The sequence below is a fragment of the Sapajus apella genome, unplaced genomic scaffold, assembly GCF_009761245.1.
Source record: "Sapajus apella isolate SASKATOON/1434 unplaced genomic scaffold, GSC_monkey_1.0 scaffold26, whole genome shotgun sequence".
Taxonomy (NCBI): domain Eukaryota; kingdom Metazoa; phylum Chordata; class Mammalia; order Primates; family Cebidae; genus Sapajus; species Sapajus apella.
Window position 1 is genome coordinate 18,207,498 of NW_022436966.1, and position 19,596 is coordinate 18,227,093.

A 19,596-nucleotide genomic window follows, 5' to 3' on the forward strand; every position below is an offset into this window, starting at 1 on the left:
GAAAATCAATTATGTAAGTACATGCTGGGGGATAACCTGAATATTTCTGAGAATGATATCTATGATTCAGTTGTATAGTGTGGCAGCCAAAAGGGCCAATGCCATTTTAGTTTAATACAAATGTAAAAATCAAAACCAAGAAGGTAACATTCCCATTGTGCTCTGAGCTGATCAGATTACAACTGAAACACTAGATACAGCTCTAGGCTAGAAAGTTGAAGGAAGAACTGATAAACTGGAGTGTGCTTAAAGGGAGGGGACAGCTGTAAGCCATGGAATATGGGAAATGGCTGAACGACCTAGTGATGTTAGGCTGGGAAGAAAAAGAGACTTCAGGGAGTCAAACATGATCTTAACACAGATGAAGGCTGTTAGAGAAACTGAATTTGTTTAATGATGGCTCAGAAGGTAGAACTTTATTTAAAAAGAAAAGAATTCAGCTCAACATAAAGAAAAACATTTTAACAACTGGGGGTATTTAAACATCAGTTGGGCTGCTGTGTGGTAAGTTCCTCATCCGTGGAAGCATCTAACACAAGTTAGAAAGGCACTGGTCTGAGAGGTTGTAAAGGTAACACTTACTTTGCAGTTTGTGAGATACTGAAATTGGTGACGGCTAAAGGCCTTTCAAGGTAGAATTCTATGCCATGAGAACTGCACTGAAATTAGTCACTCAAACACAATGTCAGGGAAGTTTTTATACAGCATAAATAAGATTATGAACCGCTTATGACTTCATATTTTTAAAAATCTATCTACAATAGATAGATTTGGGATTATTAATAAGACTGAGCAAGTATAGATAATGGAATATTACCTTGACAGGGTATGAAAACAGCTTAACAAAACCAAAATCGTCTCCAGTGGCTAAGAGGGAACAGTCTTTGGTAAGACTGGCAGCATTTACATCAGTTATATCGCTATGTGCTGGCCAGATTCCCTCACAGGTGGGCCCCAGAACACAGGTCCATGTGTCCCACTCTATCTTCTCAATCTGAAAAAGAAGGAAAGAGAATTACAGTTTCGTACAGCCTAGTTTTATTCAAAAGAAACAACTGACATCTGAGTAATTCTAAATGACATTGCCGACATTAGGTATTTGTGTTGAGTGCTAAGGCACGCAAATTCTAAGTTGCGCATTTAAAGTTATATTTTCATTGTCTTAAGAAACCAACATGGCAGTCAAATATCCAAATGTTTTACTCCAGATAAAATGAACATTTTGAAAGTTGACAATAATAAGGTATTCTAGTTCATAACTAGACATTTATCATCTAATAAACCATAAGCTGGATCCAGATTCCCCACCCCAGCACTGATGTCTCAGGCTGGAAATTCTTTGTTGTTGGGGCTGTTCCGTGCATGCCAGGATGTTGAGAGCATCCCTTGTCTCCACCCACTGGATGCCAGTAGCATACCCTTGTCCCTTAGGCATTACCAAATGTTCCTGGGAAGCAAAATTGCTCCTGGTTGAGAATCTGAGCTAGACTGATCGATGGAGATGATCATTTAGCAAATTATTTTAAAAAGTTACAAGACACAGCCTTAAAAAAATGACTGCTTCCTTGGAGGAAAAAGTAATAAGATTCTGCAGCAAGCTTTTATGCTCTAGAGAGACTACTTTAAAAATCTGAAGAGCTATTCATATTGTATTGCCATGAATCTTTTATCCTTTAAAATTGTTTTGTCTGAAATTCTTGGCTAGAATATTTGTAATTTGTACAGTTTAAATCCTGATAAGATTGAGGTTTTTCTTTCCATTTTCTTAAAACAGTAATAGAAAATAACAACATTATCGCTTTCCTGGGAGATTCTATCTCATTTACTTTAATTCAAGATCTGCTATTATACCTTAGTATTACAGTTTCTTTACACAAAGCACTGTTCGGAAGGAGTATAAGAAATTAGAGAACTATAGCTAAATTATAGCCCAGACCTCTCCCTTTGAATTTGAAACTGCTTTGCATGTTACTTATGTACCTTGCCTAATTTCTGTTGTTTTCTGCTTGGTGTTATTGCTTAGAAGAGAAACTTGAAGATGAAGATGCAGCCAGGAGTTTTAATCACAATGTGGTAAGGTACTATGCATTTGTCACTCAAACTTCTCCTCATTTAATCTTGTATGTTTCTCTTGAATGCATACAGAGGTGGAACCAAAAATCTGCATCTGGTCCTGTGATCCCTTATGATTTCCTAACCTAACCTTCACAGGAAGAGAAGCAGGGAACCAACCTTTGCTGGTTTTGGAAGCAGGCTTTTGGCCACTGACTCCCTTCCAAATTCTAGATTCCATCTCTAAGACTCTCCTAGTCTACTCAAAATCCCTACAGTGGTGCTGGCCTCGTCATCCAGGCAGAAAAGAAAAAGGAGCTGGTATTGTTCCCCTGGCAGACACCCCAACACAACACCCTTGGCCAGATCAGGGCACCGTGCTCTCCAGGGTAAGCAAATGTCTAACTTGCTGGAAGCTACAGAAACTGCATTTAGTATGGAGCACTAAGAATGACACGATAATCCATAAATGCAAAAGGGTTAAATAAACTTGTTAAAAATGCTGGAACTTAAGACGGAAGGAGAGTCCTCAAGGGGTCCCTTCCTTAGCACCTTGCTTCAGGTAGATATGTTGTTATCATATAACATGATATCATATCATATCATGACAAAGCAGCTGAGGCCCACAGAGGGGTTACATCACTGCAGTCACAGCATGCTTAGGAAGCCGAACCGGGAGCTTTGCTCCAGAGAGTTTGCCTTCCAAAATGGTACTACTTTTAACTGTACCATGCTGTATCAGATGGATTTGAAATGGACATTTTAACATTTGTCATATTTTAACAATTTGCTGGGTAAGCTTTGAATTAGTTTACCATGATTGTTTCTTAAAAAAAAAAAAAAAATCGAATCTTTGAAAGAGATTTTCCCAAATCCCTCATGCTCAGTAGAAGGGCCTCACAATATTGGGGCTAACACGATGAGCTACCTCTTCAGTGCTCACGGCAGTGGCACTACTAGGGAAGCTGGCCAAGGAAACATCAGAGGGACTCCACAACCAATATCATCAGGAATCAGCCTCTGGAAGAACAAATGTGCACCACAGAGTGACAAATTAAATCTTCAGAGCAAGAGCCTGTCACTTTGGGAAGCTTTATAACATGAATGTTCCTCTTGTGCATTTTCTTCTATATAATAATTGCTCATCTGTTCCAAGAAAGTCTCATCCTCCTCTACCATTTGGTTAAATTACATTTCATTTTAGTATACTTATTTGGGGGCACTGAAACAGGAAGGGAAAGTACAGCTGAAGTGATGTGAAATGATGCTTAAGTCCACAGGAGAAATTTAGAGGCTTCATGGTCTATGCTACAGAGTCACGCACGGATGCCTCTGGGTTGGGATCACAGTGCTGTGGGTCTTTTGCCCTCAAAGAGCCTTCGTTTCCTTATCTGTAAAACCAGATTGACAACTATCATGTAAAGCTGTTACGAGGATTAAAATATAGGTGTATATGTTACGAAATACAGATGGAGCCAAAAAAGAGCCTCAATAGCCAAAGCATTCCTAGGCAAAAAGAACAAAGCCAGAGGTATCATATTACTGGACTTCAAAATATACTACAAGACTATAGTAACCAAAAAAGACTGGTACTGGTATAAAAACAGACACATACGCCAATGGAACAGAATACAGAACCCAGAAATAAACTTGCACACCTACAGCCATCTGATCTTTGACAAAGTCAACAAAAATAAGCAATGGGGAAAGGACTGTCTGTTAAATAAATGGTGCTGGGATAACTGGCTAGCCATATGCAGAAGAATGAAACTGGACCCCTACCTTTCACCATATATAAAAATTAACTTAAGATGAATTAGAGATTTAAATATAAGGCCTCAAACTAAGAATCCTAGAAGGAAACCTAGGAAATAGCATTCCAGACATCCGCCTTGGCAAGGAATTTACAACTAAGTCCTCAAAAGCAATTGTAACAAAAACAAAAATTGACAAATGAGACCTGATGAGTTTAATTAACTAAAGGGCGTCTACACAGCAAAAGAAAATATCAACAGAGAAAACAGACAGCCTACAGAATGGCAGAAAACATTTGCAAACTATGCATCTGAAAAAGGTCTAATATCCAGAATCTAAAAGGAACTTAAGACAACAGGCAAAAAAACCAAATAATCCCAATAAAGAGGGCAACAGGAGTTCAAGACGAGCCTGAGCAACACAGCAAAACCCTAGCTCTACTAAAACGATTATACAAAAATTAGCTGGGTATGGTGGTGTGCATCAATAGTCCCAGCTACTTGGGATGCTGAGGCAGGAGGATCACTTAAGCCCAGAAAGTTGAGGCTTAGTGAACCATGATGGTGCCAGTACGTACAGTCCAGCCTGGGTGATACAGCAAGACCCTGTCTTAAAAAGAAAAAAAGAGGGAAAAGATATGAACAGACACTTCTCAAAAGAAAACATACAAGCCACCAACAAATGTGAAAAAATACTTATCACCAATCATTGGAGAAATGCAAATCAAACCCCAAGATGCCATCTCACACCATTCAGAATTTCTATTATTAAAAGTAGAAAAATAGGCCAGGTATGGTGGCTCACGCCTGTAATTCCAGCACTTTGGGAGGCTGAGGTGGGTGGATCGAGGTCAGTCTGACCAATGTGGTGAAAGACTGTCTCTACTAAAAATGCAAAAATTAGCTGGGCATGGCAGCATGTACCTGTAATCGCAGCTACTTGGGAGGCTGAGGCAGGAGGATCGTTTGAACCACGAAGTGGAGGTTGCAGTGAGCTCAGATCACACCACTACACTCCAGCCTGGGTGACAGAGTGAGACTCTGTCTCAGAAATAAATAAATAAATAAATAAATAAACATAATCTGGCCAGGCTGTAGAGAAAACAGAATGCTTATTCGCTGATGGGAACATAAATTAGTTTAGCCTCTGTGGAAAGCAGTTTGGAAATTTCTCAAAGAATTTAAAAGAAAAGAGAACTCCCATTCTACTCAGCAATACCATTACTGAGTACATACTCCAAGCAAAATTAATTGTTCTACCAAAAAGACACGTGTACTCCTATGTTCATGACAGCACTATTCACAACAGCAAAAATACGGAATCAACCAAGATGCCCATCAGTGGCAGACTGGATAAAGGAAATGTGCAACATACACACCATGCAATACTATGCATCCATAAAATGTAAGAAAACCATGTTCTTTGCAGCAACACTGATGTAGCTAGAGGCCATTATATTAAGAGAATTAATGCAGGAACAGAAAAACAAATACCGCATGTTCTCACAAGTGGGAGCAAAGCACTGGGCACACACAGTCAGAAAGCTGGGAACAATAGACAGTAGGGACTATTGCGGAGGGGGCAGAGAGGAGGAGGAGGCCAGGACTAAAACACTGTCTACTTGGTTCTGTGCTCACTACCTGGGTGACACAATCATTTGTACATTAATCCTCATTGTCATACAATAGACTCATGTAACAAACCCACACGTACCCCTGAATTTAAAATAAAAGCTGAAATTATAAAATAAAAACTAAAGGTATACAAAGTACCTGACAGTCAACAAATGACCAGTAAATGAATGACATAATTAAAAATATCTCTTATTCAAGGCCATAGAAGTTTCTCCATAAAAAGAGTTAAAAAGAGGACCGATCAGAGACAAATAAATTAGAATTGGGGAGGGGAGTGAGATCAAAATTTATGAGTGAAAAATTTCCATTAATACAATGCCATCATCTATAACAATGTATATTTTTTAAGCACTACACATATACTTCCTTTACAATGAAAATGCAAATGTACAAGTGTCCAAATGTCTCTGGGAGAACCTTACAATACTGGGACAGTTTCAGGTACTGGCAAACTGAAGCAATGGAGAGGCAGATGCCTGTCACTCAGTGGCATACCTCCTTTTCCTCTAAGGAAGCAACATTTCCTCATGTTTCATCAATGGTTAGACCAGGGCTCATTATGTGTAGACCCTGAAAGAGGTACTTGTCTACAAAAGGCACCTAGCTTTCAAAAGGGTGTTAGTTTAGGGATTCAAAAATTTCACCTAGGCTTTGATTCAAAAATTTAAAAATTATGTATGTAGCTAAGGACATAAGGAAATGTGGAAAAAAGAAAACAGTTTGATACATTAGAATGCTCAGATTGCAGATTTTGTCTCAAAAAATAATTTCCAGGCTGGGCACAGTGGCTCACATCTGTAATCTCAGTACTTTGGGATGCCTCAGGGGGTGGGGGCGGATCACCTGAGGTCAGGAGTTCAAGACCAACCTGGCCAACATGGCGAAACTCCACCTCTACTAAAAAAAAAAAAAAAAAATACAAAAATTAGCCAGGTGTGGTGGCAAGTCCCTATAATCCCAGCTACTTGGGAGGCTGTGGTGGGAGAATCACATGAACCCAGGAGGGGGAGGTTGCAGTGAGCCAAGATGGCGCCACTGCACTCCAGTCTAGGCAAAAGAGAATTTTTATTATTGTTATAGATTATAACAAAATTTTTGTTATTGTTATAGATTATATATTAGGTTATATATATAATTTTTGTTACACAAATTTTTGTTATAGATTATAATGTTCATAATCACAAATAAACATTGAGAAAATATGTTTCAAAATGTATGTTCATAAAAAGCTTTGCACAAAATGACATGTCAAATGGAAAAAGCAATGTATGGCATCCAAGTTGTTAGCTTATTCATTGTCTTCAGGCAGAGAAAAATTAAGCAGAGCACCAACTGTATATTGCTATACCATAGGTGTAGTAAATCCATATGTTCTGGAAATCAGGAAACCAGATTAAGCAATCAGATTTAAGACATGATCAAGCTTAAAGATATACTAATTATAATCTATATTAATGTTGATAGATTTTATTAAAATGCACATATTAAAACTTCCCAAAATATCTTTAAATTTTTTTACGTATGATTGTTACCTCTGAAGGTCTTATTATATGCCGTTTGCCTCTTGGAGCTTCAAAAAATAGTTGTTCTTTGGCACCTGAATTAACTTGCAATAATTTTCCTGTTGTGATAGAATGAAGTAGAGAAACAATTAAACACTGACTTTATCTCTTTATTATAAAATGAGAAGCATGGCTGCCACCATTTTAATTTATTTTAATCAAAGTCTCATAAATTGAGTAAATACATTTAGAAATTATTCAGAAGGGGATGTACAGCCAATTACATGATGTGGTACAAACACCAAAGCTGTCATTTTTAGAATATGGACTTCATCAAATTTGACCTTGAACATCCTTCAAGAACAGAAGAATCAAGCTTGATATGTTTTACTCTGTTGCATTGAAAATAACTACAGTTTTCCAAAGCCTGAGAAAAATAAACTTTCCCCTCTTTTTCCCAATTGCCTCTCAGCAAACTGTGTTGGCAAGAATTATGGCATTAGAAGATTACAGCAATTAGAAGTAAAAACCTTATTGTGAGCATTCATTCACATTTACTTAGGTCTAAATTCTAGATTTGCCTTTAAAGTTTAGAAACAGAAAGAACACACAAAACAAACTATAAATGCTCATTTCTTCCCTACCCTTCAGTGTTACTTGAAAATTTGAAAAGAAATCCAGGACTTTCTCCAAAGAAAATGTTGGGCAAAAATAGTCTTTCAGTCTGATGTACAATTATAATCTTGGATTTGATGTTAAAAAGTTTAGATTTCGTAATTCTCCTCCTACAATGGCAACAATCTTGTAAGGCTTAAAATGTAAATGACTCAAGATATACACATTCCAGTATTTTTAGCATTTAAAAAAAATTATTAAAAATTTCAAACATGTATAAAACAAGAGTATCAGGAACCCCTGTATGCCCACTGTCCAGCTTCAACAGCTGTTAACACATGGGCAACCCTGTTTCATGAACCTCCACCCTAGATTATTTTGAAGCAAATTTCAGACATAATATTTTACCTATAAATAATTCACTGTACATATACATAATATTTCTCCATTTGCTTTTTCCCATAACTATGTATATTGAGTAGTCTTGAAATATCTTTCTTAGAAAAATAATACCAATATTAAGTCTTTGGTTTAGATTGTGTTCTTTACCATTTAAATATGCACCACCTTGATCTGAAATCTAGCTTGGCTAATTTTTTTGTGGGGGGAGAGAGGGGATGGAGTCTCACGGAGCACCCAGGCTGGAGTGCAGTGGTGCAATCTTGGTTTACAACAACCCCCGCCTCTTGAGTTCAAGCGATTCTCCTGCCTCAGGCTTCCGAGTAGCTGGGATTACAGGTGCCCACCACGCCCGGCTAATTGCTGTATTTTTAGTAGCAACAAAGTTTTGTCATGTTGGCCAAGGTAGTCTTGAACCCCTGACCTCAGGTGATCTGCCTACCACAGCCTCCCAAAATGCTGGGATTATAGGCATGAGCCACCACACCTAGCCTAGTTTAGCTAATCTTAAATTGTATATCTACTTCTATGTGATAGCTAAAAATACGGTTCTCTCATTTCTAAACTGACAACTTTAATCATTTCTAATTTATTATAACATCGTAATTAAGGGATTTTTCCTTGTCTCAGAACAAATATATCTGAAAGTGTGTACTGTGAAATGGGTACATCTTCTGACTTTATGGCTGAATATATGTAAGTAAGCAAAGAAAAAAAGGGAGTTAATTACCTTTGGCTATTTAGAATTATAAGAAAATGAGTAACCAATACTTTTCCGATGAACTAAATACATCTGTAAAGTAATTCTAGTTTTAGGACACTCAAGAGTGACTGCAAATGACAAAGCATGTGGACAAACAGTTAAAGGATTCAGTGAACACATTCTTTGAAAATGGCTAATTTTAGACAATTTTTTGGCCACGAGATACTAAAAGAACTCAGAGGACTGTAATTCTCAGATAAATCCCAACAATTCACTTTACACCACAGTTTCAAAGACCATATTTCACTTAAAAGGAAAAGGGAGAAAAATCTCTCAGTGGGGTAATTTATGATTGCAAAAACATTCGAGAATCTAAACACATAGACCAGGAATGGAAGTGCTGTGTAGCGTTGGAGACAGCTTGTGGGGTCCCCATCTAGTCCGTGCCCCTTCCCCAAGAACTGCCCCTGTGGTCACGTTTGTACTCTGGCGGCAGACGTTGACACAGAAGGGGCCAGACACACACTGGGCTGGGTAATCAAATTCTCTCTCTTGGGAAATTGGAATCTGAGAGGCTGAATTAGCAGGTGCCTACCGGGATAAGATGTGGATTTGGGGCCTGTGGGTGGTGTTCTGGGGCAGCTGAGACTGGGCCATGTGCAGAGGAAGCAGAGAAAGCCTGCTTGTGCAGAGGGAGGAGTCAAAGGCAGAGACAAGACCCAGAAGAGCAGTTGCTGCTGAACCAGCTGCCTAAGGGTGGGAGAGGAGGGGGAGGGGCTGCTTGCTTGGTTCCTGTATGTTTTCTAGCTCATTTCTAAAGTCAGTACCTTGGCAGGTGTTGCTTCCTGCTCTTAAATTCTATAAAATATCTCCACATCTTTCCAATAAACTCATGTTTTATTATTATTTTAATATTTAAGCTGGTTTCCAGCCTGGGCAACATGGTGAAACCCCACCCTACTAAACATACAAAAAAAAAAAATTATCTAGGTGTGGTGGCAGTGCCTGTGGTCTCAGCTGCTTGGGAAGCCGATGTGAGATGATCTCTTGAGCTCGGGGGTCAAAGATTGCAGTGATCTGAGATCATACCACTGCACTCAACCTGAGTGACAGAGACACTGTCAAAAAAAAAAAAAAAAAAAATTAAGCTGTATGAGTGGGTTTCTGTTCCTTGCAATCAAGGATGTGAAGAAAGAAACCAAACCAAAAAGCTATTCTTCTGTTAGGAAGGAATAATTGAGGGTATGTATTTTTTTTTTAACTAAAAGTTTCTTTACTGCCATTAATACACATTTTTTTAAGCATGAGGCAATATTTAGGTCACCACTCCTTTTTCTCTCTGCCTGCTGCTCTGTATGTATAATATGGATGTGTGTGTGTGTGTATAAAACCACTGAAATATTCTGAGGATAAGGAGCAGAAGCAAGAACAAAAACTGTTTAATGCATTTATAACTGCTCTTGAATAACAGTAATCCTATTCTTTCAGAATCACATTTTTATTCACTGGAAATATCTGCTCACACAGATTAAAAACTGAAAGACACCCATGTCCTTACATCACACATCTTGCAGGTACCATAGAGCTTTGCAGCCCACAAAGTGATCCACATACATCATCCCAGCTGCTACATAATTTACAAGTTAGAATAATTCCAACATTGGCACTAAGTGTACCAAATATCAGGCCATTTGCAATGAAAATGGGAATGAAATGTCCTATTATGGCTCAAGTTGGTTTTTTTGTTTTGGTTTGGTTTTTTGAGACAGAGTCTCATTCTGTCACCCAGGCTGGAGTGCAGTGGCACAATCTTGGCTCACAGCAATCTCTGACTCCCTCGTTCAAGAGATTCTCCTGCCTCAGTCTCCCGAGTAGCTGGGATTACAGGCACCCACCACCGCACTCGGCTGATTTTTGTATTTTTAGTAAAGATGGGGTTTCACCATGTTGGCTAGGCTTGTCTTGAACTCCTGACCTCAGGTCGTCAACCTCAGCCTCCCAAAGTGCTGGGATTACGGGCATGAGCCACTGCACCCAGCCTTCAAATTGTTAATTTGTAAAAGATTTATAGCTTATTTCTAGAAATGAATTTATGGCATCTAGAAAATATCCTTGTATTTTTTTTCTCCCTCCATATATTTTTTCTTTCTCAAGCATTCCATGCTGGAGCTTTCATTCAGGGGTAGCTGATGTTACTGTAAAAGCCCAATGCAGTTCTTGGTTTTCCAAGGACCTGTAGTTGCCATGGGCACAAGAGGCTGCTGAGGCTGGCGGCCGTGCCATCCCCGCCCCTGATAAGCCAGCTGGCTCTGGCAAATGCTGTCACTATTTTCGACAGGATCAAAGGCATGAAACAGATCCCTGCTTTTAAATTCTGCCCTCAACCCTGCCAGACCCTGGAGGCCCCTGCTGTGAAAGCTAGGCTGGTCTTGAGGCAGCATGGCACATTCTCGAGAGCAGGCATTTTGGGGACTGGGATGTCAGGAATGCAGGAATATCAGGATGACACGTCTCATGGCTACTGGAGTTAGATCAGGAAGATTCATAGGCATACTTGCTCTTATTCGCCAGATGGTGTAACTCCTCCCCAAGACGCACAAGTGTCTCTACTACTCTCAATCCACAGAATGCACTTGGCCTCACCCCCTCACCCAACTGAAGGGACCATTAAGATGAGAGGCAAGGTGGCTGTTCAAAGACCTTTGACTGCACTTCTCTCCTCCTCACTCCCAGTGCCCTCTCCAGCATCCTGAGCTCTAGGAGGCTGGCCTTAGGCAGAATTATGGGAATATGGAGGTTTGCTTCTCTTCCCACCAAGTCATGGCTCCACATTGAAGGACTTTACAAAGACCTTCCCCCTGACCCCTCCACAGCAGCACCCCCCAATCCTGGCCGAGATTGTGTGCCTTCTATCTGGGACTTACTTCTCTTTACATCCCTAGCATCTGACACAGGGCCTATACATTTGCAGAATTAAGAACAAACAAACAAACTAGCTCCCTAAATGCAAATGAAACTCACAGTGAGACATATTTCACACCCATTAGGACAGGTACTATCAAAATAAACACATAAAATAAGCTTTGGCAAGGATGCAGAGAAGTTTGAACCCTGTATACTACTGGTGGGAATATAAAATGGTAGAGCTCTATGGGAAACAGTAGAGTAGTTCCTCAAAAAAATTAAAAATAGAACTACCATATGATTCAGCAATTACACCCTTAGGTATATGCCTCAAAGACTTGAAAGCAGGGTTTTGAAGATACATGTGTAGATCCACGTTCATGGCAGCATCATTCACAATGGCAGAAATGTGGCAGCAACACAGGTGCCCATCAACAGATAAATAGATAAGCAAAATATGGCCTATACATAAAATTCAGTCTTGAAGGAAACTTTGACACAGGCTACAACACGAATGAATCTTGAGGACATTATGCTAAGTGGAATAAGCTCATTACAAAAAGACAAATACTGTATGATTCCACTTATATAAGGTACCTAGAGTGGTCAAATTCATAGAGACAGGAAGTAGAACAGTGGTTGCCAGGAGTCGGGGAAATGAAAAGTTATTTAATGGGGATAGAGTTTCAGTTTTACAAGATGAAAAGAGTTCTGAGATGGAGGTGGTGATGGCTGCACACCAGTGTGAACGTCCTTAATGTCGCTGTACTGTACACTTAAACACGGTTAAGATGGTAAATTTGTTATGTGTATTTTACAAGTAAAATAATTCTTAAGGAATCTTCCCAGTTGAAATTTACTCTTTATATGCCCTCTTTTCTCTTGACTCTGCACTTCCTAATAGAAACAATAATGGGTTTTAACCCCTAATAGTTATTGAATGGTAGGATTTCACATACTGTGTCAGGTAGAAAGAGAGAGAGAGAGAGAGAGAGAGAGAGAGAGAGAGAGAGAGAGAGTGAGTGTGTGTGTGTGTGTGTGTGTGTGTGTGTGTGTGTGTGTGTGCGCGCGTGAGTGTTTCTAAACAATCAGGCCCTATTATACCTGGCAAAAGAATAGCAAGATAATAAATAGGGAGAAATCACTGCTTCAAAAAAAAAAAATTAGAGAGACTATCAAAGACGGGTCTGAGAAGCAGCTGCTTTCATCGGCCTCACCAGTTCCTAGATAACTCACAGTGCCCTGCCTGGTCATAAATGCCGGTCTAGCCCTCAGCACTGTGGCCAGCCAGCACTGCCCTGACATGAAAGGGATTTATCTGACATCCCTTTGCCCTTGTACCTTGTATAAATGCAATGAATTGCATGCTTTCTCCTCTAGCTACTGCGCTGTATAAAACTGCTGAATGTTGTAAAGCTGAAATAAAGTCCAAATTCCAGTGTGGCAAGTACATCTACAACTAAATACCTGCCTGGCAGAGGGTTTCCAGGACTGGGTCTACGGCCACTACCCCAAAAAATACTTGGAAAAAAAAAAAGGTTCTGGTGTCTCTGAAATAACCTTTTTGGCTGAGGCCTCCATCATCTTTCTCCTAATTTGAGTTGCTCCAAACCCAGGCTCACTTCTTTTCCCCATGATGGGAGGGAATGCCCCACTCCAGATGCCTTAGCTTTCCCCAGGACCTAGAGGACACAGTTCAGCGTGAACCTCCACTCCATCCCAGCCTGCCTCTCCACATTCCCCTCCCTTCACACCCTCAGCCACTCAGCACTTCTATTTCTGGATCTTCCCACCTTCGCTCTTCATTTGCCATATTCCTTTTGCCTGGAATGGCTCTTCCTTGATTTCATTATCTGGTGGATTTCTCCACATCTCTCAAGATCAACCTCAGAGGTCACTCCCTTTTACGAAGGCTCCATGGATTACCCCATAGAAGCTTTCCCTCAGAGCATACACTGGGCTTGGTGCTTTTCTACCACAGTGGACTACAACTTCTCTGAAGGCAGGAATGCTGCCCATTCCCAAGTGCCTGCTCCAGACCCTTAATACCAGCCGAGTCTTGAGGACAGGATTTACAAATGACACCCTATAGTGTGATGTTCCATCCTGGGTACTGAACACTGCTATGGCCCATTCTGAGTCCCTGCTAACCACCTCCCCTGTGACTCACTGCTGCTTACTCACACGGTACCCACTCTGTACTCTTGTATTATTTATGGACAAGTATGTCTCCCTCACTCACTTATAAACTCCACAGGGAGCAGGAACCACGTCTTACTCACTTCCAGAGCCTCCACATTTGCTAGCTTAAGACTTTGCAATACCATAAAAGCTAGATTTATTAAATAGACAAATCCTCATGACAGTCGTAGGCATGACTTGGAGGAGGTGGGAGTAGGCTGGGAGTTTTATAGAGCAGAGAACTTCAGGCAAGCTGAATGTAGATTTCTACCCCTGCTGGAGGAGGAAAATTTTTTGAGTCTTTTTGGGCGGTTCTCTAAGAGGTGGAGCTTTGGTTGGAAATGGGAAGCCAGCCAGGAGGAGGAGAAGGAGGACGAGACCCAAGACAAGGGGAAAGCACACCCAACTAAAGGTGAGGTGGTGGCTTGCTATGATAACAAAAGGCATCATGTGTCTTTAACCGTCTCAAAACTCAATGGCTTGAATAGTGACAATAACAATCATAAGCATAAAAAGATGGAAAAAGTATTCAAAATGTCAGCAGCTATGTTGTAAAATCACAAGCTTTTATATTATTGTGGGGTTCCCCTTCCCCATTTCTAATACTCAACTGTCATTCTCTCTGGAAACAATGCATACATGGACATTTTTTTAAATACAGAAATTCTGTTTTAAAAGCTGCAACATACTTTACCTCTAGAGTCCCAGTCAATGTGTGTAATATAACTAGAAGCACCTTTACAGATGCCAACCCTTTTGCTTGTAAGTACGTTGTAAATATCCACAAAGTTATCATGGGATGCCACGGCAAGGTATTTTCCTGTATCTATAAAGAAAAATGTGGGGTTAACAATAAAGCATTTTATATAAGAATTTACTTTCAGGAACTTAGTATTTTAAAAGTGGGGAAACAGTCAAAGAAACATTTAAAGTAGTCCATTCTTGTAATTTTTTATCCCAAGACTGTGCTATTTTAAAAAGTATCTGCTGTTGTCTTCACCTTTTGAAAACTTAATATCAGAGATCATTTCTTTTCTGTGATGGAAAGAGACCATGTCTTCAACAGTGTCAGCATTTACAACCAGGAAACTCCCATCATTCAAGCCAACTGCTAAGGCTTTCCCATCAGGGGAAAAGGCACAGCATCTTCCACCTACAAAAGAATCCGCAAAGAACACTTATTAGCCAAAACTTCACTGTCAAGCAAACCACATGAAGAGGTGAAGAAATCTGATGATGTGCATTATGCATGGACACATGACTGCTTTAAATCAACACTACAGTTGTGAGGACTAAAACTTCACAATTTAAGACATCTCTTGGCTGGGTGCAGTGGCTCATGCCTGTAATCCCAACATTTGGGCAGATCTCTTGAGCCCAGAAGTTCAACACCAGCCTGGGCAACATTTCCTAGGTTAAAAATTAGTTGAAAAGTTATTTTTTGTGGAGGTAAAAGCCCACCTCTACAAAAAATACAGAAAAAAAGCTGGGTGCAGTGGCTCATGCCTGTAATCCCAGCACCTTGGGAGGCAGAGTCAGGTGGGTTCCTTGAGCTCTGGAGTTTAAGACCAGTCTGGGCATCATAGCAAAACCCCATATCTACAAAAAATACAAAAATTAGCCAGGCATAGTGGCACATGCCTGTGGTCCCAACTATTCAGGAGCCGAGGTGGAAGGATCGCTTGAGCTTGGGAGGCAGAGGATGAGTGAGTAGTGATCGTCACGTCACAGCACTCCAACCTGGATAACAGAGGGAGACCCTGCCTCAAGAAAATAAAATTAAACATATTTTCTCCCCAGGTCTAAGGACAATGATCATAATATCAAAAATACATTTTCAACTTCTATGAGGTTTATTCATTCATTTATGAGTAAATACCTGGGGTTTTCAAAAGATAAGTGCGGTAAATGGAGAAAAGGAGTATAGGGTTAATATAACCGGTATCTTTACTGCCAAGAAAAGAGGTAATATTTAAGAATAGGAGTTCTAAAGTAAAATTTCCATAAACCATTTTATAAAATATTATACCTTACATAAAACTTGCTTTAGAGGACCTCGTTCTTTTAGTTGCTCCAATTCTCTGATCCATGGATTGTAATACTTAACTCTAGAGGTGAAAGATCCTGCCTCTTCTGTCATGGGAAGAATGGAATCTGAACATTCTCTCGAGGAGTATCTGGAAAACTAATTGGCACTAGGGTGATGGTGCTGCATGAGCCATGTTTTCTACTGCTTTGTAGGGTCACAAAGACACTGCTGAATCAGGAGCATGGACTTTGCAAAGGTATGTCTGAAAGGAAACCTATTTAAGAACATGCCTACCCTCTGCCACCATTTTTATTGTCAAAAGTTGAAAGCACAGCCCCAGGGATAGGACAGCCAGGTAGCCTTGTGCCAGCGCATTTAATACCGAGCATCTCTACCAGCTTCTCTGTTTGTGGTATGCCGAAAGCTATATTCTATCCAAAACTTTAAATTTACTCATCTAAATTCCATATTTATTCATCCATTCACTTAGTATGAGCCTGGTGTTCCAGTACTTAGACAATAAAACTACAACCTACCCTTGAAGAATGTCATCAAGATGAGATTAATCTAACATACAGACCAAGACACATTTGAGAGTGAAAGGAAAACTATTAATAATAATACCAGAACAACAGGGGTAAACTGGGTTGAATAGTTATCCTGTCTAAGATAGGCCAATAGTTGTTCTTTTCAACTAATTTTTAACCTAGGGAATAAAGTCCGTTGATCGACATTCAAGTCCTCCATAGTGGGGACCTGGCCTATCATTCCCCCAATACAAACTAGTGGCCAAAATGATTCCCACTTGTAGTGATTAAGACCATGGGCTTTGGACTTAGATTTGGGAAATCCTGCCTCCACGATTTACCAATTCCAAGGGGTCCAGTGTAAAGAGAGGCAGGATGGCAGAGGGAGACAGAGTCAAGAAGTGGCCACAGCGGTGTTCTCAGAGTCACACTGCATGGGTTTCAATTTGGTTCCATTACCTACTAACTGTGCAAACTGATTAAGCTCCCTATGCCTCGGTTTTCTGACCTGTAAGTGGTAATAATAACAGTCTTACTCATGGGGTTCCTACAAAGACCACATGGGAAGAGCTGGCATAGTTGCTGGCTCAGCCATAGTGGCCACCATCACTATTGTTACTACTGTTTAGATACTTTAATTCATTACCCTAGAATGCAATCCTCATGACTCATGCCTGCTTATAAAATTACTCAGTACAAGTACTTTAGGGCCAGACCCCAACCTCTTCCTCCCTCTTAAGAACTTTTACAGATTCTTCAAGCCTCAGCTCTCATCACCTCCCCCGATGAAGCAGTTCCAGGCAGTAGATCTCCTCTGAGCCTCCAGGGTACATATGCCAAATATCTTCTGTTTGACCTTCCACATCCCCTTTTTACCCTTGTGCACCCTGCTCTGTGCCTGAAGCTGGCCTGCATGGACAGCGTCAATGGGCTCCCTTGTCCTCTGTTTCTGGTTTAGTTGGGCCACGGGGGAGCATGGGTGGGAGACTAGAAAGAAGGAGGAAGGATAGGGAGGCTGGGCCACTTATTCCCCTGGCTGCCTCCCGCAGGGTCACTGCATGTTGGCAGAGTCCCTTGGCTAACGGTCGTGGCTCCTCTCAGCCTGCCCTCTCACATTCCAGGTTGCAGCAATTGTCCCCTCCTCCTGCCTCTCCATGCCCAGGGCTAGTGAGGAAGGCCGCTGTGACTAGCTGCATAGTGCTGCACTGTCTTGGTCATTTCCTCACACCTTCCGCATCCCTTTATAAATAGTCTCATTTTAAAGACTCCTCGAATTACCCAGTTTGAATGGGACAGAATCCTGTTGCTGGGACCTGTTTGAGCCCTGTCCATCTCTCACACTAGAAATGGGACCATTCATCATGGGATCCTGCGTGCCTGCCACACAGAAGCCACTTAATAAATGTTTGCTGGATTTGTACCTCAGTATACCTCTTAGTTCTAGTGCATATAGGTGTTCAGTACATATTTCCCCATTTCTTAAGTATTATTTTTCTATATAATTGACGTTTGTTTTCAAGTAATAAAGTAAGTTCTGGAGACCATCAGTCACAAAATAAATAGCATTCTTTAGAAACTGATGCATTTCAACTGACTGCCACAGCTCTCGATGAGAAGAGGAAGGACATATTGCCCCCAGGTGGCAAGTATCTGTGCAGTGCAAGGAAAATGAAGTGAAAAATGGAGCTGGATTAGGCCAGCCTTCTGGAAGAATTCTACATGTGCTTAGTTATGACTGTAGCAACCAATATAAAATTCCCATTGCCCAACATATTTTGGGGCATGTAACAGGTGCCCTCGGTAAATATTAATTAAATGAGTGAATAAAGCTGACACATTCTGTTACTTGTAAATACTCTGACAGATGTGGAAGGTGGTGTTATGTACCTTTTTTGAGTTTCCGTACTGCCAGCATACGGTGCTGGGCGGACAGTTCCCAGATGCGGAGTGTTTTATCATCACTCACTGTTGCACAGATGGGCAGGAGAGGGTGAGCTGCCAACCCCCACACTTCTCCTTCCATGTGCCCCTGTGGGAGAGGAGAAGGGGCAACATGAACTCCACTGATGCTGTTTGCCTAGCCCTTCTCTAGTCTGGGGCTGCATGTTCCGTCCAAGGGTAGCCCTAACAGGTACAAACTGGAATAAACACACTTTGAGCTTCCTTAAACCAAAATTATCACCCAAAATAATTCTTTCATTTGAACTTGAATCTATAGCTGGACCTACATGATGGTGAATCAGTCAATTGCAAAGCAAAACACGAACTCATTGCTTATTGGTTTTGTTTATAGGATGCCAAACATCTTTCCATTTGGAAGCATCGAGGTAAATGGTGAAATGCCTCCTTTTTATCCTGCTGTTTGATACTAAATAAACATAGTATATATGTACCCTCCTAGCAAAGCAGCTTAATCACAAAGACACAAACCACTCCCTTCAATTAAATCATATTCTAAAACATGCAGGTACCACCCATTCATACCGGTGGAATGGAACAGCAAATTCTCATTGTTTATGCAATTTTAGTCCTTTGAATATGCAGCATTTGGCAGAGCAGAACTCATGCAAGCGAAATTTTCATTTCAAGTGTTCTTGGCATAGCTCAGGTTCTGCATGTGTTCACAAATTGGTCTGTTCATGTGCCAACAATGAACATCAAAAACTGAAAGGTGCTTAATAAGCACTGGACCAATTCCATATACCTTTATCTTAACACAAACACACTTGGTTGGCTTAGAATAGTAGCTAGGATAAAGCAATATTTTTTTTTAATGAACACTTAACAGCGAGAAAATGAAATAGATTCCCGTAATTTTTTCACTCAATAATGCAGTGTAAAGATTAGTGCTACAGGACAATAAAACAGACTAGATTAACTGTTCACTGAATTTTTGCTTTTTAATGGCTAATTATAAAAAGGCTTGGCTTTGCTTAGTAAAGCAAAAAGGAAGCCCACACACAAGCATCTGAAAGGTGTTTGTGGCTGGAATGCTTTGGGGAACAGGTGGCTTTCCAAAGAGAAAGTGGATGATTCCAATTTAACTGAGAAGCTATTTGAGCAAGACAGTAATTTGGCAGAAGATGTGAAGTTCCAAATACAGCTGACATTCAAATATGAGAAAATGAGGGGCTGAAGGGTACAGACATTGTTTTTGAATTTGTTGGATTTGGAATTCATTGGATGTAGAAAACCCCACATCCCCAGTTTTCTAGCTTTCTTCTCTTCAGAAGCCTCCCAGCCCCAGAGTCACAGTCAGGGGACAGATCAGAGGACAACCCCACATCCTCCCAGA

General features: G+C 40.5%; 1 protein-coding gene across 6 annotated transcripts in view; it reads right to left on the bottom strand.

Moving 5' to 3' along the window:
- Nucleotides 1-19,596, bottom strand: part of EML6 (EMAP like 6) — a 262,431-nt gene that overhangs the window by 46,425 nt on the left and 196,410 nt on the right. For all 6 annotated transcript variants that reach the window (XR_004273049.1, XM_032292107.1, XM_032292109.1 and 3 more), the window contains 5 exons: nt 18,189-18,330; nt 14,746-14,898; nt 14,440-14,571; nt 6,974-7,062; nt 818-994 (listed from right to left, as the gene is read on the bottom strand). Coding sequence is in view for 5 of the 6 variants with exons in the window: in XM_032292107.1 (XP_032147998.1) it covers nt 818-994; nt 6,974-7,062; nt 14,440-14,571; nt 14,746-14,898; nt 18,189-18,330 (693 nt within the window). In the remaining variant the exon portion in view is untranslated. The remainder of the gene's footprint in view (nt 1-817; nt 995-6,973; nt 7,063-14,439; nt 14,572-14,745; nt 14,899-18,188; nt 18,331-19,596) is intronic.